The following is a 21,593-nucleotide window of genomic DNA, read 5'->3' on the forward strand; positions in this document are numbered from 1 at the left end:
TCATCATCCTGAAAGAGGAGTGGGATGTGACACACGCTTCAGCGTGGATGGATCTTGAAAACAGGCTGCGTTTAAGAAGCTAGACACAAAAGGTCACACATAATTGTATTTCATTTATATGAAATGTCCCAAATAGGCAAATCCACAGAGACAGAAAATGTATTACTGGTTGCCAGGTAATGGGGTAAGGAGAATTGGTAGTGACTGGTATTGGATATGGGGTTTCTTTTTTGGGATGAGGGGAATGTTTGAGAGATAGCCCTAACAGCTGTGCAACCTTGTGAATACATTAAAAACCACTGAACTGTAAATGTGCTTAAAATGACCAGATTTTTATCCCAGTTTGACATTCGTAATACTGGGTTAGAGAAACTGTAATTTTGGTAATCAGGAGTAAGGATGTTATGAGAGCATTCTTTAAAAATTGTGGCAAAATGCATGTAACGTTAAGTTGACATTTTTTCCAGTTCAGTGGCACTGAGTACATTCAAACCTTCAGGCGACCATCCTCACCACGTCCATCTTGCAAAACCCAAACTCTCCCCAGTCTGGCATCCGCTGTTCTACTTTCTGTCTGTCTGAATTTGACTAAAATGGAACCCCACTGTGTATGTCCTTTGTGACTGGCTTACTTCACTCAGCACGTCTTCAGTGCACATCCATGTTGTGGCGTGAGTCTGAATTTGCTTCCTTTCGTAGCCGAGGACTTCATTGTATCCAAATGCCACATTTCCTCTATCTGTGCATTCAACAGCGAACATTCGGGTTGCTTCCACTTTTTGGCTGTTGTGAATAATGCCAATAAATGGGTGTACAAATTTGTGTCCCTTTTAAAAATTTTTTTCCCTTTTAAAATTTTTAAATTAAAAAGGTATGGTTTGTTTTTGAAGGGAGACTTCTAAAAATCAAAAATTTTTTGAAAATATACCCCTTTTTTGCATTAGCTTAAAGATTAAGAATGTAGTTGAAACCCACCCAGAAGAGAACCCAAATATCAATGGTAACTGTTTCCTTCAAAGAAACATAAAAGACATAAAAGTATCCATTGCAAATTTATTATGCATTAGGAAGCTTAACTTAAAAACCAACAGCATAGTAAAAAGATATGTTATCTCTGTTCATAGCAGAACAGGTTTCAAAATATATTTTCTTTTAAATGTATTCAGTCAGTACACAATCCTTTTATAAAAGTTGTATATATATTTTTCTTTCAACACCTTCATTACATTTATAAATACAAGATTTACACAGCACCCCATCAAAAAAAAATTTAAAACTCCTTACAAATATCTACATATATATTTCATACCTATAAAACTTTCAGGGGAGTGCTCTGTTAAAGTGGGTGGGCCCTAGGTCATGGTCCATTTACTGGTGCAGCAAAATACATATAAATCTGTAAAGGTTTCTGTCCATAAAACATCTCGAAAAATTTGCAAGACACTTGTTAAACTGAGCTTCTTAGACCACCATATTTTAGAAAAGAATCTGATGTGCATATTCCCATGAAATTCAAAAGTCAGACAAAGAGATGGAAATCAAGGCCTGACTGCGAAACAGGCGCGTACAGCAGAGCAGTTAAGGCAGGAGTGAGATGAACGAGGAAACGGAGAAGACGCGACGCAGCAGGGAGCGAGACGGCGGTCACGTGTCCGTGAGCCTGAACTTGGAGCTACACCCCGCTGGTATCCAGCCACTGATTCTCGTTCTCACGGAGGAGTGTTTCTCTCACTGAAAACTTTCTCAGAAACTCCCTTCAAATTGTGTGTTGCCACCAGAGTACTTGCTGTGTGTTTTTCTTCCATAAAATCACCTTGGATCTGACCAAAACACCAGGGTTAGCGGTTTGAGTTGCTAGTTCTTCATAATTTAAATTTTAAAGAAAATCTCCCTTTATCTAATAAAGGTTATCACTGATCAGTACTAATGTCCAGAGGTGTCGATGGTGAATTTCATTCTAGCCAAGAGCAGGAAGTAGAGAGGAGGGAGAGTGAGACTCGCGTTTTCGTTGCCCTTTGAACAAAGGCAGTAGATCCCTGACACTGAGGGACTTCGAGCAGCCACTCGGAAACACCGTGGGCTGAGCGGGCACAGACCAGAGAAGGAAGGAAGGAACCCAGCAGGGACTTGGTAGCTCGGATCCTGCCGGAGACGGCAGGCCACCCCCAGCCCGCGCCTTCCGCGGAGGGGAAAGAGGAGCCGGCACGCTCTGCCTCCAGTTACCAAGGAAAGCCATCCCCCCACGTAAGAAATCTTTCTCATTTAGTTGCCAAGTGTGGATTCCAGATGACTTTGAAGATCGCAGAATTTGCAGGAAAGTACTTTAGATCTTGCTCTAATATACCACAAAGAGAAGAAAAGGAACAGAAGTGGGGCGGGGGGCCGAGGGACGGAGAGGGTCACTCCTCAGACCCGTCCCTGAGGACGCCGCGAGCATCGCCCCTCCGGCACCACGGAGTCTCCGTGTGGTGTGGCTCCCGCGGCTCTCAGAGGCGGCGTCCACACGGTCCCCCCTTCTGCCAAGTTCACAGCTCCGTGCACTGATTCCCAGCCTCCTCGAAGGACGAGAGCTCCCAGATGCTGCTGTCTTGCAGCAGTGGCTCGATGTCCTCGGCACTGCCCCGCCCGGGGGCGCTCGTCAGGCTGCCGCTGATGCTGTTGCTGTGTTTTTGGGTTCCACTGCCTTTGCGGTACTCAGGGATGAATAAGGCAACCAGGAAGGACATAAAAACTATACACGCCCCAAACAAGAACGGGGGGCCTGGGATGGCGGCTCCCTGAGGGCAGGGGAGACAGACAGACACAGAGATAGAGCGTTTGGTTAGTCTTCAATCCAAAATTAGCCCTGGCCTCCCCCAAACCATCAAAAAGTAAATCATTTTCTCATAAGCAAATGTTGTATTAAGGCTCAGGGCAAATCCCGAGAGGGCCCGTGTTTAGAACGTGACAGCGGCAACTAACCATTGTTCTTTGCACCATTTCTCAACAGCTTTGAAGTGGCAGCTGCGGGGCTCCAAGTCCCACCCAGGACCTCCCCGCACGCGCTCTGTCCGTGAACACTACGGACCGTTTTACACAGGAATGTCCACTGCAGGAACGACTGAGGAAATCCACAGAAGCAGCACTCGAGCTCAATTCCTGGCAAGGATTAGGTCATTCCGCATTTGACTTGGCCTCGGTGGCCTTCACCAGAGGACAGCATTCTGATCAGAGTACTTGTGTAGGTAAAAATGGACTCTGAATCAAATGAAGACCCAGCTTTTGGGGAAGATACTACATCACTGAACTGATCCTTCCTCGATCTCGGGAAGCACGGAGCCTAGCACACACAAGAGAAACGCTGTGCGAACAAGCACATTCTCCAAATTCAAGTTCAGATTTTGCTACCATCAGACATCATGGTTATAAAAGTAGACTTATCACCAAATTACCTGCAGGGCAGCATTGTCAGAACTCAGTTCCGGTTCCAACTCAGTCAGTTCCACGTGGAACATGTAGAATATGAAGCCGTACAGTGCTGGGCCGAGGCCGTTACACAGCCCTCTTATTCCAGTTATGATCCCCTGGGCAACTCCTGCATCAGAACGAAGAGAAGGGAGCACGTCTTCTCATAAAAGTATCTCAAGATTAGGGACTTCGCCCATCATAGTGTCATTTGGTGCACAAATGTGTCACTGGTTTTACTATGTCCTTTAATGTCCTCTCTGCCCTAAGATCTATATGGAGCTGAAATGACCGTGATGTTTGTGAAAATCTCTTTTGGGGCTGAATTCTCCCCATAACAGCTAGATCCTTCCTATAAATGAGGAATAATAAATAAAAAAAACTTTAATATTCTTCATTTATAGGCAATTTCCACTTTGGAGATTGAGATTTTTCCTCCTTTACTCATCTGACAGTCCTTTTATAGCAAAAATCTGCCCTTTGTCGCCTGGAGCCCTGTGTGTGAGTCCACGGCAGTCCTCAAGTTGTGTACTCCTGGCACGTGCACACAGACTCTGCTGCTCATGGTGACCTGCGCTGAAAAATCCCAGAAGTGCCAACTTCTAGATATCTCTGGTTTCTAAAGCAGATACAATATTAGCTTGATTCATGAAAATGGATGTTTCCGTAAGTCAAACTGTTCAAATAGGATTCAACTTAATATGTTCCAGTAATGTTGTACACTGACATTTAGGAACATCTGCATTAAAACACAGAAGCATAGTAACAGCCAAAGAGAATTCATGTCATGAAAGACCAGATGGTACCGTCACACATGACGGCAGTGCCCCCCATCCCCAGCGGGCTGTCTTCTGACGTAACACGCCCCAAGGGCATAGCCAAGGGAATTCGCAGAGTGTCACACAGATTCTATAGTCTTCAAGTGACACTTTAAACATGGTCATTGAGTAAGATGACTAATTTTTGATGTGGAAAAGTAGTTCAATGAATTAGTCTTTCTATCTAGTTCTTTATTAAAACTTTTTAAAGAACTCTAATGCATTTAAAAGGTTTTCCTTATAAAATTTACTACTTCCTGACTACTTAGGTGAACCATTAACAGATGGAGAAGGAAAGGATTTTTCTTTTTAAACATTTATTTAATTGACAGACAGAAATCACAAGGAGGCAGAGAGGCAGGCAGAGAGAGAGGAGGAAGCAGGCTCCCTGCTGAGCAGAGAGCCCAATGCAGGCCTCTATCCCAGGACCCTGGGATCATGACCCGAGCTGAAGGCTTTAACCCACTGAGCCACCCAGGCGCCCCGGAATTCTGGCAGCAGGAACTGCCTGATAGAAGCCAGAGGTTCTAGAAGGATGAAGAGTCTAGATGGTAGAGGGCTATTCTCCACATGGTTGTCTCCATTTTAATTGTGCTTCTCACTGTGCATTTAACAGTAAGTACACATATTTACCCCCTCAAAAAAATCATTTCCTAATTTAACCTAATGAACTTTGTTTTGAATTTAAAGAAATGTTGGTGATTATGGTGCTTAAATAAAGAACTCCTTGTTTACTGTCCAGTCTGTCATCATTTGACATCTTTAAAATGATCAGTTCATTCTGGTGGTCACACACACACGCGGACTCCAAACTGACAGGAGAAAATGGATGGTTCTTTGGGGGTGGGGACAGTTCTATTTCTCATCCTTAGTATTCTTAACCGCGTAGTCCAGATTTAAGGAATGTAGGATCAAAGCAGGAGGAAAAAAAAAAAGGAACGATTGCCAAGAAGGGACCACGTGGCTGTCACCTGCTCTGTGACATGGAGAGAGGCTCGGAGCCTCTCTTACTTAAGGTATAAGCTGAACGAGGGAAACCGCAGAGCACAGTGACCTCACCTTGCTGATCGGACTCTGCGTTCCGAGAGACCAGGGCGCTGACCGCTGGAAACGTGATGCTGGACATGGCGGCCACCGTCCCCGCGGCCCACATCATCCTGCAACGACAAGAGCGGCTGCGTCGGGCGGCAGGCCGGCCCCCCGGAGCGTGCACTGTGCAGGCGGGCAAAAGGGTCTCGGTTAGGTTGTATTTATTTTTCCCTCTTTAAGAAAAGATAGAATTTTTTTTTAAACCTGGAATGTCCTACATCATACTGTTAATAGTGATTCCTTCACAGCCGGGAAGATTCCACTACCTGATGTTCCCTCCCTCGAGATCTGTTCCTCCTGTTTGCCCATTACCATCCTTAAATGTGTGAGTTCAGTGAAGTTCAGAGGATTTGTTTCTATAAATACCACATCTTCCTCGGTGACACTCCACTTTTCTGTCTGTGATTCTCACCTTCACGCTGCCCTTGGGCTGCTCGGTTTGCTACCCCTCAAGCAAGTGTCACGTGCCACCAACAGAAACAACAGGGACCTGAAGTTCAGGGTCACTATGAAAGAAACTGAAGTATAAAGTACGAGTGTGAGCAAAGTGAGGTCCTAATGGGGCCGAAAACCTGTCTGGCCAGATCTCCTTGGGGAGGCTAATGTACACATCCTTACTGAAGAGAAAAAACTCTGCAGGTCAGCGAAATCTTTTAAACATAGCACAAGTCTGACCAAATCAGCTACTGAAGTACCAAAATTCACGTGACTAGAATCTTCAAGAACAAGAAGAACCAACCACTGAACCACTGAGCACATTTCTAGCTCCTTTTACATTATGTCATCAATTTATAGGAGTAAAGCGAGGATCAACTCTCGTACATAAACCCAAAACAGAAAATCAGGTCTTCGGTAAGCAGGTGCATCCGTTTCTTACTCCTGAGGGCTTATTCTGAACTTCCCGTCTGTGGGCATCTAATATGTGGGCATAGTAACGGCCTCAGGGCACACATGGTTTTGGAGGAGATCTTAGTGTTCATCTCAGATGTTCTAGGTTATAAAGGTTATGTCACTACCCAGAGTCACTCAGTTAATTACAGCAGTGAACCCCACTATAACCAGTTGTTTTTCCTTGCCGCCTTGTGGACTATGCGAGGTCACTAAAAATTGACAAATGTGTTTAAAAAGTACATATCCAGTGCTATGAAGTGTGTAAACCTGGCGATTCACAGTCCTGTACCCCTGGGGATAAAAATATATGTTTATAAAAAATAAAAAATTAAATTAAAAAAAAGAAAAGCAGGGGAAAAAAAAAGTACACATCCAATTAAATGAGAACTTCACTGTTGAGGCAAAGGCAATCTTAACAAATAATGCGAGATTACTTAGCTCCATCCTTCTGCAAATTGAGTCTAAACACCCTTTTTGAAATGTCGAGTACACCGCCAGCAGAACAATCCTTGCTTTCCTCCCGTCACATTCAGCCAACTCGAGTTCCTCTAAAAGATGCTTCTACTAGTTTATGAGGATCGAAAGGAGAGGCTTACCAGGCCTGAGATCCAAAACCATACCAGGCTAACTGGAACATCTGGAAGCCCAAGCCCAGGAGGACAGTGTTCTTATTCCCTAATGATCTCATCAAGATGGTAAGAAAGACGGTCTGTAAAAACAAAGAGGGTAATCGTGTGAAGCCATGCGTCACGGCTCTGATGCCAGCTTGACGGGGGCCCATTCTCCGTGACCAGAGGGGCCGCTACGGGTGCGCAGCCTGGCCCGAGTGTGGGGAAGCTGCGCGGTACTGACGGAACTCGAGTTGAGCTGTGGGGGCTCCGAGCCGTCAGCCCCTCACCAAAGCCGGTTTATCTAAAGCTTTGCTAGCACTTTCCAGAAGGTCATGATAGCTGTCCACCAATTATCATGATTGAGAAGGACAGGACTTGGACTCCTTGGAGAAACGCCAGTCACTTCACCACCAGAAGAGCGAACCCCGACTGGACGCATTACAGAATACGCGGGATTCTGCGGGAAGTTAACAGTGTCAGAAAGCTGGACTAAGGCAAATCTGACTTTAACAAATACATGCTCTACTAAAAACGACTAGCTCAGACTGTTTGTAAAGGCAGAGGATGAAAGAGGGGGCGGGACTAACTCAATAGCCAGAGTTGCTATAAATACAAACCAGAATCATGAGCAACTTGCGAGTTCAACATAATTGACATTCACTGACAGAACAGGCTTTTTCCCCCCTTACTGCAGTCCTTTAAGCCTTGTCAGCTCTAATGTTTGGGCAACACAGTTTCACAGCCTTCTGGTCTCTCCTTGAAGAGCACTCTGCTGGCCCCCACGCTATAAGGCCGCATGAAGCCATTTCAGGGAATGACCTCTAGGCACTTCCCCGAGATACTGTGATCACACCCAGGCGTGTCAGTGAGTTCACTGAATGGTCATATATCCTGCCTTTTGTGGTCCTTTACTTATAATAGTAGATGGGGAAATTTGAATGTTTACTCATTTCATATATTCTAATGCACTCATTTACCATAGCTCTTCAGTCCTGGGGATAGCAGAGTTTGGAAGAATTAACTGATTTCATTTTTGTTTTCCTGCTACTAAACTTTCCTCATTAACCAAAAAAGTGTTTCTATATTTTAAGCTTATTTTGCAGTATCTGGAGTTAGATGATTGGTGGTTGTAAAAGCAAAATGTTACTTGCTGAATTGACTAGTAGAGGTAACAGATATCCTAAAAACTAATGAAAAGTTGTATTAAATTCCTCCTAAATTAAAATTTCAACATCCTATTAACAATGATGGTTCTGGGGTACCTGGATGGCTCAACTAGTTGGTTGAGCATCCTACTTTTCTTCCCTTTTTTTTTTTTTTTAAAGATTTTTATTTATTTATTTGTCAGAGAGAGAGAGAGAGAGAGAGGTCATAGGCAGAGAGGCAGGCAGGGGGGGGGGGAGTAGGTTCCCTGCTGAGCAGAGAGCCCGACGTGGGGCTTGATCCCAGGCATCATGACCTGAGCCGAAGGCAGAGGCTTAACCCACTGAGCCACCCAGGCGCCCCAGAGCATCCGCCTCTTGATTTCAGCTCAGGTCATGATCTCGAGGATCGTTGAGATTGAGCCCCGTGTCGGGCTCTCTGCTGTATGGAGCCTGCTCCAGACTCTCTCTGCCTCTACACACCCCCCGCAACCCACCATGCCTCTCCAGAAAAAAAAAAAAAAAGATGGTTCTGTAGACTGTATCGGTGCCTGTTGACTGGGGCTGATGTTGTACCACAGATACAAGAGATGTTAGCATGGCAGGGGAGGAGGGGGTTAACGACAGAGGCTGTAGGGGCTCCCCACGAACATTTCTTTGCAGTTTCCTGTAAATCCAGTTACTTCCAGATAAATATGATAAAGAAAAAAATGGCTGAAATGACACTCACCTGAGCCACAATAGACAGAATGCCTACCATAGCTATGAATGCTGCAATCTTGACAGATCCAAAACCTATGACCTGTGGAAAAGGAAACACTTTTGTAATACAGATACTATAAAAATAATATGAGACAAATATACTATCATCAAACACTAGAGAGAACATGAAGAAAATGATCTGACTTTTGGTTCTCCCAACAGAGAATCTTCTCAGTAGCCAAGTCAGTGGCTCGCAACCTCAGCTGCCCGTTTAAATCCCGTGGGCAACAGGAGGAGGAGGAGGGCGGGCAATGAATGCTGTGACCCATCTGAGACCAGTTAAGTCAGACTCTCTGGGCCCAGGCACAGGCATGTTTTAAAAAGCTTCCATGGTGATTCTAGAAGCAATTAAAGTGAGCTGGCAATAATTTCTAAGCCTCTTAACCTTAACAGAAGCTCTGACAGGCCTAAAACTTTAGGTTTTAAATACCAAGTTTTAAAATAGTCAAATATTTTTGCCCTCTACTGAAATCCCGTAAAAATCAGGAAAAGGAATTAATTATTTTATGCGTTCTATTATTTAATAAATGATTGTCTTGCTTCCAGTCACACAACTAGGTAATAAAAGAGCTAGAATCTCAGGTTCCCCAGTCAGTGCTGCCAACAAGCAAAGGCCTATTACTCACTAATTAAATGCAACTAAAAAAAAAAAAAAAACTGGAACCTGGAAAGTAGCCTTATTCAGGGATTATTTCTCAGCCTGTATTTGTAAATCTAAGTATAAACATACATTGAAAGCAACTTTATCAAGACAGGACTTAAGTATCCTACAGTTCCCCCCCCCATCAGAAGTGTACAATTCAGTGGCCTGAGAATACTCAAAGAGTGCTGGCCGGCCGTCACCAGCGTCCGCTGCAGGAGACGTCCTCAGTCCTCCTGCCCCATCGGGGGTCCCATTCCCTCCGCCTGTCCCTCTGTCCAGCCAGTGATACACTTCCTGTCTCTGGGTTTGTTTTTTCTGAGCCTTTCATGTAGAAGAAATCAAGCCACATATGGCCCTGCTATCTCTGCGTTAGCACAGTGTTTTCCCAGGGCGTCCACACTGCCGCAGGGACAGCGCGTTACTGCTTCCCAGCGCCGGCCGTAACCGCCCGCCGTGCAGATACGCCACCATTTGTCAATACATTCCATCAACTATTTCTGCTTTTTGGCTATTATAAATATTTGTATAAAAGCTTCTCCAAAGACCTACGTTTTCATTTCTCTTGACTACGTACGTAGGAACAGTCTTGCTGGAAACCCTACGTTGAATAGCTTGAGGGACCGCCAGACTCTTCCACCCCATCTCACGTTCCCACCCCTGTGGGAGTCTGCGTTTCCCCGAACCTTCCGTGTGTCGGACTGCAGCAGGTGTGAAGCGGTATCTCGTTGGTGGCTCATGTTAAGCATCTTTTCGTGTCCTTATTCGCCATTTATGAATCTTCCTTGGACGGGTATCTATCCGATCTTTCCTTGAAATTTTTCAATTGGGTTGTCCTTTTATTCATTTATAAAAGTTAATACTTGATACAGGTTCCTTATCAGATATATGATTTAGAAATACCTAATGCAGTTTTAACTGGTGTGTGTGTGAACTGCTCTTAAAAGCACGCACAAATACAAAGTAACAGAAAATGATTCTGATTTACTGTTCAGTGCTGGTGGTAGTGACATAAGCAATTTGTATAGAAAGAAAGGGTAGAAAAAAAATAACTCTAATTGTTTTTTCTGAAGGAATGAGAAGATTTTTCACATCCTTAACCATTTTTCCTACATTTAAATGCAGTTAATTTAATGCATAATTTAATTAGAAATTCAGATTAATTTTCTACATTAAACATGCTATTTCACCAGTCCTCCCACGAAATCTCTAGCATCTGCCCACTCAGAATGAACAAACTGAAAAGAACTGGTTGAAAAACAGTTTTCCTTATATGCCACCATATAAAAAAACAGTCTCACATTTTCAGGAACACTGTGAGAATGGTGAATTTAACAATGTAAAATATCTCCAAAAGTAGAGGAATTTATCTTAGGAGGAGGCCTGCTCTGCCATGTGGAGGGAGCGCCTAGAAGGGCTTCCAGGGAAATCAGTGAAGACCAGGGCAGGATTGCTAATGGAAGGCAACGCCTGTCTGCACAATCCCAGAGAACTGAAATAAAAAAACATTTGGAAAGGGAGCTTGTTTTTAAATTGCCTTAAGTCAACTGCCTTTTTGGGAGACAAGGGAGAGTTTAAACTTTTAAAGAGAAAAAGATCAGGGAGGGATTAGTTTGATTCTTGCTTGTGAGGCCCCTTGGCGTCTACAGCAGCGCTGAGCTACATGGCCTCTACTGAAGATGGCCCAGGTCAGGTCAGGTCAGATCAAACTTGCCCTCTCTCTGAAATTTAATGAAGATTTAAAACATTATGATAGATTTTGCTTACGCTAATTCTCAGGGAAATTTTTTCAAGAGTAAACACTTTATAATATTTTAAAATATCATATTAAAGTTTCCTCAACTGCTAATTATATGTCACGGCCTAGACTTACTATACTGGAAGCAAGTCCACATTTTTTCTGTATACGGTTTTCCCCAAAATAGTTTGAGACAGATCCTAACCTTTGGTTTTCTTCATGTTCTAAACCTACTAGGCACACACTACCCACCTGTCTGAGATAGAGAAAAAAACTTGAATACTGTCCAGCCTCAGGAAGGTATGAAAGAAATACGGTGATGCAAATTAATAAGACAGTAGAATCTTTTCCAACCTTCTTCAGTGACTATGAATAAGCAAAAAGAGAAACACGTCAACAGTCGGCCACACTAGAGTCACTGGCATTCCAGGACACGGGCTTCATTGTTTTGTTTTATTACGGTGGATTATAAAAGTTGAAGGGATTACAAAAGTAGGTCAACATTAACTCTATGGTTACAAGTCCTCTAATTTTAAAGTTTTATGTTTGAAATATTATAGCTTAAAACCAAAACAAAAAACCCCACAAATACTTGTTCATCTTTGTCAGCCATACTGGTTCACACCCTATAAACGGACGCTGACAAAACACTGCTTCAGAACCATTTACGAAATTCTCCTCTCTCTCCTTCATTCAAAATACAATACTTTTAAATCCATAAACAGTTCAGGGTTTTTATAATATATAAATTTACTATATTCTTTAAGATGTTAATACTCAATTTTCCTGTAAAACTGGTCGACAAATAAACACGCTCCCACCATGTGGGTCAGTGACAGCAAGAGTCTCTGACCAGTAACTTTTGAATGTTACAACTTTGTCTAAAAGTCTTTCTTACATTCCTTTTTACACAGAATTGTTGCTAAGCTCAAAAGGTGTGTTGCTGTCTAAGTACTAGGGTGACCGTAAGTGTAACCTTCATATGACGCACAGCGGAACGGCTCCTGTGTGTGGAGACCTGCTGCACAGACCCGTGACTGGCTCATTTCCCAACAGTCCCGGTACGCCCTGCGGCAGCCCTGGAGGCGCGCTCGGGCGGCAGAGACTCCTGCTTCACGGAGGAGCTGCCACACGTAACTGGATCACTGTGTGACAAGAAGGGGGGAGGCCGGACGGAGCCCACAGGCCGCAGCGGGTCCGCTCTCCAGGCAGCCTCTTCTCCGTGTCCGCTATCACAGCACAAACACAATGAGCAGGGTCTCAGGCTGGGACCTGAGGGACCTTTTCAGAAAAGAATTTGATGAGTTATTTTCCTTTTTACATATTTTTCCTAAAAAGTCAATTTGGATGATTAAAAACCGCAGTCAAATCTCTGGTTTTTTTCTGCACTTATTTTCTTCAAGAACAATTTGAAGTCAGATGAGGTAGGAAAGAGGCAGGACAGGGTTCTTCTTCTCCGCACTTTTTCTAGTTGTTAATAGGATCCTCCCCAGCCCCCCAAAAGAAGCCAAAAATTTTTTTAAGAAGTTACAGAAAACGATCCGTTCAACCTGCACAATACAGGTTCAAAGCCTCTGGTCAAAGTGGATGTATATTAACAACCTAGAAAATAATTACTTTAGGCAGACCAAATCTATTCATCTTTTCTGAATTTAAGTGAATGAAAATGAACAATTCGAATGGCTACCTTCATTTTGTTTACAAAAAAAAAAGTGAAGACAACCATGCAGTAAGAAAACACATCTTCCCTACATTCGGAGGGATTAAGCGGACATTTTCCCTCTCTTTTCTTAGGGTACCTACCACATGCTTGACTTAAAAAATAAGTTCTAGGGGCACCTGGGTGGCTCAGTCGGTGAAGTGTCTGACTCAGGAGATTGAGCGCCAAGTTGGGCTCCGAGCTGGGCATGGAACACGCGAGACTGTGCCTCTCATTTTCCTTTTGCCCATCCCTCTCTTCCTAATAAAAAAATTTTAAAAAGCAAAGAAATACAAATTCTACATATTCCTGGGTGCATAGACAACTTGAGTGCCTTATGGGAGATTCATTTTTTTTTTCTATTTTTACTGGAGAAAGAAATGGATATTTACCGCAAACGGGTCAGCTTGTTTCCAAGAAATCTTAGCTCCCCAGGAAAGCGGTCGCATTTTCTCCGGCAGAGATTCTGGAACAGCCAGTAAGATGAAGCAGATGTCCAGAAGAGCCACCACTGTGGCCACCAGCACAACAAGGCTGTCTCCGTAACTGGCTGACAGGTATGCTCCAATGGCCGGGCTGCTGACCAGACTGGCTGCAAAGGTGGCCGAGACCTGTGGGAAAGCACGCGCTCACCCCGAGTCCCACCTTCTACCGTATACACCGGCAGAAAGCGCACTCAGCCCCATCACTCCCCTGTTCCCGCGTCTGACACAGGGTCCCACGGATGTACGTATGGCCGTCCTTCCCTGGCTTTAAACAAAACAACGTTTTAAGAATGAGAGAGAGTCATTTCCTTTTAAGGACTTGTTCACAAACTATGAACTAACTGGAGATATCCTGAGAAGCTACGAGTAAAAAAATAATCTTAGATTATCAGAAATAAAAATTGAGAAAAACTTCTCCATAAATAAAACATCCACGTTAGTCGTCTTTAATTGGAAGACAGGGATGTGGGGAGAAGGGCACGGAGAGGAAAACGTGTGCAGGGCTCGTACACCCCACAAATCCCTCAGGGCCGGTGCTGATCTCAGTCTAAAAACGTGCACTGTTTTACCATTTTATTGTTCGGTGACCATTTCATTAGCACAGAGAAGGGGACAAAAAATCCCTGATATTCTTAGAGAAAAAGGGTTGTTAACAACAAAGAGATCTGTTGAGAGAGAGGCTGAGACTTTATGTAAACTGGAGATCCCTGAGCTGTTCGTTTCGGTCACTGCCCGCCTCCATCCTACACCAGAAATCCCAGAACCGCCAGATCACATTCACACCTGAATCCACGTGGAGTCTCTTCATCACACGGTTTTTCCTAATGCAGAGGCTTCCTCTATCCTGGAATGTACCCTGAATGCTCAGAAGCCTGAATGGACAGTCTCTAAATTATAACCAGACTGAGTACCAAAAATAGACGTATAAACTGGTTATCTAAACTTCTAAATGGATTTTAAAAGAAACCACTGAAGTCATTATGGTTAAAATTATGACACCTGGTTAGTCTATGACATTCTTCCTTCACCCATTACCCGCAAATGAATTTGAAAATACAATCTCTCTGAAATTAGTTTTATACTAAAAATACTACAGAAGCCAGAAGTCCAATAAAAACTGGGGGGGGGGGCTGTCTGGGGGAGAAAAGGACGCTTCCAGAATTCCAACTTGGGGAGCAGGAACTGGTTCAACATTTACTTGGTTCAGTATTTACCAAGTACCCACTGTGTACCAGAAGAAGACAGAGCTCCTGCCCTGCAGGTTTTTCATATTATTTTGAGAAGAGGAGGGCTGTTACATAAGTACATTATAAATTGCAATGACATGCAGGCTGCTAAGAGAGCACTGCCACCGGGGCCTCCAGCGCTAACCACCTCATTTCTGCACAAAATAGGTCAATAAGTCAGTCATTTACTCGTAAGTTTTCATTTTCTTAGTCTTCACATTTTTGTATGTAAACCAAAAATTTGTACTCAATGTACAAACAATAATAGAAAAGTAACTTTTTTTTTTAAAAAAGATTTTATTTATTTGACAAAGATAGAGCACAAGTAGGCAGAACAGCAGGGAGCCCAATGCGGGGCTCAATCCCAGGACCCCGAGATCATGACCTGAGTCGAACTAAGCCATCCAGGTGCCTTAAGTTAAATAACATTTTATTTATTTATTAATACATTTTTTTTCCAGTGTTCCAAATTTCATTGTTTATGCACCACAGCCATTGCTCCATGCAATCCGTGCCCTCCTGAATACCCACCGCCAGGCTCTTTTTCCCACCCCCTTCCCTCCAAAACCCTCAACTTGTTTCTCAGTCTCCTCCTGATTTCCCCCAACTCACTTAAACTCTCCATCTCCCAGTGTTCTCTGTTATTCCTAAGTAACTCTTCCGTTCATATGATGAGCACGAATGGGAGCCATTTTCTAATCTCTCATCTTTCCGACCAAAATGTGCATACGGTTAGACTTACAGCTGCTTCATTTCAACTGAAACTGCTTTTGATAATCCCACAGCATTCCAAGTTTAAAGGATCTAACAATCAATTGAATTTAAAGAAGAAAACAAGAATTGTTTCATCATTTGTCAAAATGAAATTTTCCATCATAATTGTCTTCTAGCCAAATGGACACTTTCTAAAACAAAAATTTTTCACTAAGTCAAGATTCGGTCATTACAAACAATGGAATTAAATTTATTATCCTAGGACAATGATTTAATATGTATGAACACACCTGATACGTGAGTTTTGAATGGAAAATGACTGCATTCTACTAAGCTCCTCCTCAGAAAACGTGGGAAGGGCTCCAGCAGCTGCTTCCGATGGACGGAGACGAATGCTCATCTATAAATGATGCGGACATCCCAACCACCGTCACTTTCTAATTCATCATTCCCTTCCGTGTGACGCACCCTGCAACACTGCTCTGAGAAAGTACCCTGTTTTCTAGTATTTCCATAATTTCGTTATTTGTAAACTGCTACAGAGAAAACCTCAATCTGGCAGAGGCAGAAATCTTAGTGAGAATCCTTCCTCTAAGCTTTCCAAACAGAGTTTAAGAAATGAGTTTAGGGGGCACCTGGATGGCTCAGTCGGGTAAGTGTCCGACTCCTGATTTCAGCTCAGGTCATGCTCTCAGGGTCCTTGCCCAGCACGGAGTCTGCTTCTCTCTCTCTCTCTCAAATAAAATAAATCTTAAAAAAAAAAAAAAAGAGCGTGGGACTTCAGATTCGGTGTATCCGAATCAGAGCCGAAAGCCCCATAAAGGACCACAGCTGGCAGAGCAGGGCAGATGCGTCAGCACCGAGGCCAGGCCCGCAAGGCCTCCTGGCGCAGCCCTGACTTCACCGGCCCCTCGGGCCCCTCGGCGCCCCGGAGTCCCTCCTCCGGCCGCTCCCGGCCGCCGTGCGCCTCTGTCGTCTCCGCCCTGAGTGCAGCCCCTGAGAGATGAGCTGCTTCAAATACGCGAACAGTCAAATGTAGAGAGATTTCATGGTGAGAAATAGTAAGAATTTAAAGTGAAACTCTCTATGTAATAATAGTAAGTATTCTGGGAGCCAATTTAATCACGTGGAATATGGAAATAAAAGGAAAAAAGCTGGTGGCCAGGTTCCAAGTGTCAGGAAGGGCCGAGAGCGGCGGCAGCGCCCCCCCCCATCTCCTCAGGCTGTTCCTCTCGAGCACCTTCTGCAGGACTGAGTTTCTGGCTCCATGACACCGCGAACTGCTATGCAAAACGCTGTATCTTTCTTAGAACTCCGAGCAGCTCTGTTCCGTCGTCCGCACAGGCGCCTCCATCCCCAACGGCCCTCACCGCCCTCACCCTCCGTGCGGCCCCGGAAAGCGGTTCACGGAACAACTCCTCGCCGCGGCCCTGAAAGAACCGCCGCTGTCGGGGCGCCTGGGTGGCTCAGTGGGTTAAGCCGCTGCCTTCGGCTCAGGTCATGATCTCAGGGTCCTGGGATCGAGCCCCGCATCGGGCTCTCTGCTCGGCAGGGAGCCTGCTTCTTCCTATCTCTCTGCCTGCTTGTCATCACTCTCTGTCAAATAAATAAATAAAATCTCTTAAAAAAAAAAAATAAAAGAACCGCGCCGTCTTGGTGTAGTGGGAGCCGCATGGAGGGGGAAGGGGTACTTCACACGGTCGTGAACGGATCTAAAACCCCAGCCAGACTCGCCGGTCTTGTAGATAACTGGCAGTAAATCCTCCTGTATCCGTAAGCAACAGCAGCCTGCAAACTTTCTTTCTTTTTTTTTTAAGTTCTGTCATCTTAACACCTGACAACTTAGGGTACACATAAAGGTTAGTCACTGGCCAACGTCCTGACTCCTATGACCAAGTCAGGGTTTGGGTTAAAAACAAACTGATGGGAAATGACTATCTCAATGGGTATTTCCCATCATGTAGAAAAGCTGCACAAACATGGTGAATGAGGCTTCTGGCCCGTTCTCAACTCTGCTGTTCCGAGCCACCCTGCGACCCCCCGCCTTTTTGGAAGGCTCCGAGCAGCCTGTCCCTCTGCGCTCTTGCACGGCCTTCTGGGGACGGCGGCCCGAGCCCTCTCAGGATGCGGCAGGAGGGGCCTTCCGGGTGGGAGGTGAAGGCCGGGGAGAGCCGGCAGAAGCAGGCGGACGGGAGGCAGTGCTGACGAAGGCTTTAAACTAACGTCGGAAGTCAGCCGAGTGAGGGCTGCTGCGGTGTGTTAAGGAACAGCAGTGACGGGCCTCTGTACAACCATGCCTCCTCACCGTCTTCCGGGAAGTAGGATTCGAGAGAAAGAGAAAGGCTTGGGAAAAGAGAGAAGCAACCCGGGTTTCTGGCCTTCAGTCCTCCTACAACTTGCTCAGGAACCCAGGCCGATTTTGCTTCTTCCACCTTTTCTCACTTCCCAACACAGGAAGCCGAGAGAAGAGCCGAGAGAAGAGCCGAGAGAAGAGCCGGTGCACGCGGACGGGGAGAAGGCGCCACCCCCGCTACACCGCTCTGCGCGCAGACTGTTCTGGGCGAAGGCAAGGAAGACCCAGCAGGCTCGGGGAAGGTTTCCTGAGATCAGATGAGATCGGGCCAGTTCAGGGGGTTATGGCCTCAGGGCAAGCTTTTTGGCTTCTCTTTTAGAGCCTGAAAGAATTTAGATAGGGGGCCAACCTTCCTAAATAACTGCCCGAGATAACTTTTTATATCAGAAAGGGTTATTTGCATGGCATGGCAAACATGTATTTACCAAACATTTGCTCTTCTCCTCTTCCTGGGAACGGTTTTCTTTCCCTCTGAAGCCCCAGGCCCCACCCCCCTTTCTCCTCAGCGCAGGATGGCACACCAGCTCCAACCGCCCAACTGCCCTTGGGTCTCTCAGGTCTTTGTGGAGCTCTGTACAAAATTAAACGTTTCCCCCCTGGTAATCTGTTTGATGTCAATTTAATTATGACTAGGGTAGCCAACGAACCTAGAAGAGAAGAAGGGAAAATGCTGCCCCTCAACAACTGCCACGTGCCTCAGCAAGTTCACGCCCGGACACACACCCACAGAAGCTCGCAGGGCATCTCCCTCCCCGCCCCCAGCCACTCTAGTCCTGACACTCTGACCTCAAGGGCTTCAGCCTGTCCTCTTGTACACGTCTGTCTTCCCCTGCAGAACCATAAAGCCATAATCCCACCTCAGAAAATTAGAAATGATTCTCTAATACTCAACTATCCAAAAACAAGGTCTCCTACAACTCGTGTCACGCACTCAACAATCATGTGCCGAATAAATTCCTTTCTCTACAGTACCATCTGCCAAAGAAGCATCGAAGACACACAACCAGCAATGCAGTTAACAGTGGATTAGCAGGGCTGAGATGCAGCATCTCTCCGACCAACGAGCTTCGCAGGGACTTATGTGCTTAGCACCTGTTTATTATTTATATTTCCTCAAGAGATAAGCTAAAATAAACAAATCAAATCAACTTCTGAAATAATTTTGCAGCTGACAACTCACACATTCCTGCCAAATTTCCCACCCTAAAGCCAGAGGATATATTACTAGTAATTTCCATCTTGCTATTTTAAACTTCATAAATCTCCTTTTAAAACTTCAATTGCTTTAGATTTTCTTTTATGTAAATCAGTATTTGTAGCTTATTTTAAATCTTACTTTCCAATACATTTTTAAATAGGATGCTAATTACTTCTCTGGTTAAAAAACATAAACTGTACTCTTACCCATCCATAAGCAGTACTTCGCTCGTGTTCTTGAGTGACATCAGCTACATAGGCAAATATCACAGAGAATGTGACCGAGAAGACTCCAGACACAGAAATCATCGCAAAGTACCACCTATAAAAAGATTATTTTAATGACCAGGAGAAAGGTAGTGTGCATACATTTTTATAATCAGAACCAAAGTATCATGTAAAGATTATAAACCAAAAAATAAATTTAAAAACAAATACATGTATATGTATATTTAAAGATACAAAGGACAACTAATAAAATGATAAGATGGGGAAGAAGCAGAAACACACCAAGTCTGTAACTGCTTAAAGGGAGTCAGCACACGCAGCTGAAAAAAATGAAAGAGTACGGGGATATGGTTTTAAAGGCAGCCAATAAAAGAGAGAGAAAAACTTAAATTTTCCTGGCTTTAGCTAAGAAAAAGACACATACAGCAAATAACTTAAAAGAGCTACTACACAGGGGCGCCTGGGTGGCTCTGCTGGTCAAGTGTCTGCCTTCGGCTCAGGTCATGATTTCCGGGTCCTGGGACTCAGCCTCATGCGGGGCCCCCTGGCCAGCGGGGAGTAACGCTCTCTTCTCCTTCTGCCCCCCCCACCCCGCTCTTGCACACACATGCGCATGCTCGCTCTGTCTCAGAATCTTAAAAATAAGTAAAAGAGCTATATAAAAGCAGAAATCATAACAATATTAATGCATTTAAGACTAAAATTTCATTCACAGGCACAGATGCTTTAAAAGAAATCTAGTTAAGATACGACGAAACAAGGGACGCCTGAGTGGCTCAGTGGGTTAAGCCTCTGCCTTCAGATCAGGTCATGATCTCAGGGTCCTGGGATCAAGTCCCACATCAGGCTCTCTGCTCGGAAGCAGGGAGCCTGCTTTCCCCTCTGTCCCTCTGCCTGCCTCTCTGCCTACTTGTCCTCCCTCTCTCTCTCTGTCAAAAAAAAAAAAAAAAAAAAAAAAAAAAAAAAAAAAATCTTAAAAAAAAAAAGAAAAAGATACGACGAAACAAAATTCCACAGAACAAAATGTAGGGTTTGTCCTGAGACACAAGGATATTTCAGTATTAGAAAATCTAATAATAATTATTAGAAATATATTATTAGAAAATAATATAAGGGGATCGGGAAAAAGGGCAGGGGAGTATTTCAATCAGTCCCCTGAATTTAGCTGGGTATCTACCAAACCATTCTGAACACTCACAAATCAGCCTGAGATGTAAGAATATATATCTGGATCTCCACAAACAGAATATCTCCAACAATCTCAAGGTATGAGGTGAGGAGCCGTGATGCTGCGCAGATACTGGAAGATAAGCAGAAGGGAGAGGAAGCCGCCATACGCTGGCGCTGGGAAGGTGATATAACACAGGAGCACAAGAGCGCCCCGTGCGGGGAACCAGGTAGAGACTGGTGGACCTGTGGTGGCCAGGAAGAGACTTTAGTGCAGGCCCCAGACAGGATCCAGGAGCTACAGGTGTGCGTGCGAAACTGGGGGTGGCTTGTGGTTTTAGAAGCACAAAGGGCAGAGACATGCCCGGCCCTGGCTCTCACCACTGGGAGTTTTGCTGTGGCGTGCAGACTGTGGAGGACTGGGGAGGCTGTGGGTTTTAGCAGTGCAGACAGAAATGGAGACAGTGTGGCCTGGAGAGCTCAGTGAAGAGCAGACTGCGATTTCTCTGTCTTGAGACAGGTTTGGATGTGGTCACTACTGTTCTGACTCTTGAAGAAACGCGGAAAGCCGCCTGGGAAAGCAGCCATGGAACAAAAGCCCACCAAAACCAGTTTTCACTGAGCCCACACCCCGCAGCCCAACAGGAGCATGGCAGCTCTGCCCCAGCAGGGTTGCCTGAGTAACAGCTGCAGCAGGCCCATCCCTAGAAGACAGGCTGGAACAAGAGGCTGACAACCCTAAGGTCCCTATAAAACAGGTGCATCTTGCTTGGGTCGTGCTTAATACTTCGGACTCTGTACATTCCCTCAACCACCCCCCACAACAGAAGGACTAAGTGGAGGAACCCCCAATAAAGGAAAGAATCAGAGATCGTGGCCTCTGCCACAGACCTAATGGATATGGATATAACCAAGATGTCAGAAACTGACATCAGAGCAACAATTATGAAGTTGATATTTAGGTTTGAGAAAAATATTAGCAAAGACATAGAATCTCTAAGAGCAGAAATGAGATCTAATTAGGCCAAACATGAAAATAATATGAATGAAATGCAGTCTACACTGGGTACTCTGACTGCCAGGGTAAACGAGGCAGAAGAATGAACTATCTTTTGAAGCAGTGATCAAAAACCTCCCAAAAAACAAGAGTCTAGGGCCTGATGGATTCCCAGGAAAATTCTACCAAATATTTAAAGAAGAAATAATACTTATTCTCCTGAAGCTGTTTCAAAAAACAGAATCAGGAGGAAAACTTCCAAACTAATTCATGAGCCCAGCATTACCCTGACCCCCAAACCAGGCAAAGACCCCATCAAAAAGGAGAATTACAGACCAAGATGAACATGGATGCCAAAATACTCAACAAGATCCTAGCCCGCAGGATCCAAA

General features: G+C 44.6%; 1 protein-coding gene and 1 long non-coding RNA gene across 4 annotated transcripts in view; one reads left to right on the forward strand and one right to left on the reverse strand.

The window, feature by feature from the left end:
- The window catches only part of LOC123387515, a 30,137-nt gene extending 25,134 nt beyond the window's left edge, over positions 1-5,003 (forward strand). Inside the window, exon 3 of the long non-coding RNA XR_006601946.1 lies at positions 2,990-5,003. This is a non-coding gene — a long non-coding RNA (uncharacterized LOC123387515). The remainder of the gene's footprint in view (positions 1-2,989) is intronic.
- The window catches only part of MFSD14B (major facilitator superfamily domain containing 14B), a 75,349-nt gene continuing 54,795 nt past the window's right edge, over positions 1,040-21,593 (reverse strand). For 2 of the 3 annotated variants that reach the window (XM_045064997.1, XM_004766165.2), the window contains 8 exons: positions 19,017-19,131; positions 13,227-13,445; positions 11,388-11,501; positions 8,726-8,797; positions 6,839-6,951; positions 5,322-5,419; positions 3,432-3,574; positions 1,040-2,777 (listed from right to left, as the gene is read on the reverse strand). In XM_045064997.1, coding sequence (XP_044920932.1) covers positions 2,526-2,777; positions 3,432-3,574; positions 5,322-5,419; positions 6,839-6,951; positions 8,726-8,797; positions 11,388-11,501; positions 13,227-13,445; positions 19,017-19,131 — 1,126 coding nt within the window. In that variant the 3' untranslated portion in view covers positions 1,040-2,525. The remainder of the gene's footprint in view (positions 2,778-3,431; positions 3,575-5,321; positions 5,420-6,838; positions 6,952-8,725; positions 8,798-11,387; positions 11,502-13,226; positions 13,446-19,016; positions 19,132-21,593) is intronic. The other variant, XM_013063327.2, reaches the window with a different exon arrangement.

This window comes from Mustela putorius, unplaced genomic scaffold (assembly GCF_011764305.1).
Source record: "Mustela putorius furo isolate JIRA1106 unplaced genomic scaffold, ASM1176430v1.1 tig00003854_pilon_pilon_pilon, whole genome shotgun sequence".
NCBI classification, from domain to species: domain Eukaryota; kingdom Metazoa; phylum Chordata; class Mammalia; order Carnivora; family Mustelidae; genus Mustela; species Mustela putorius.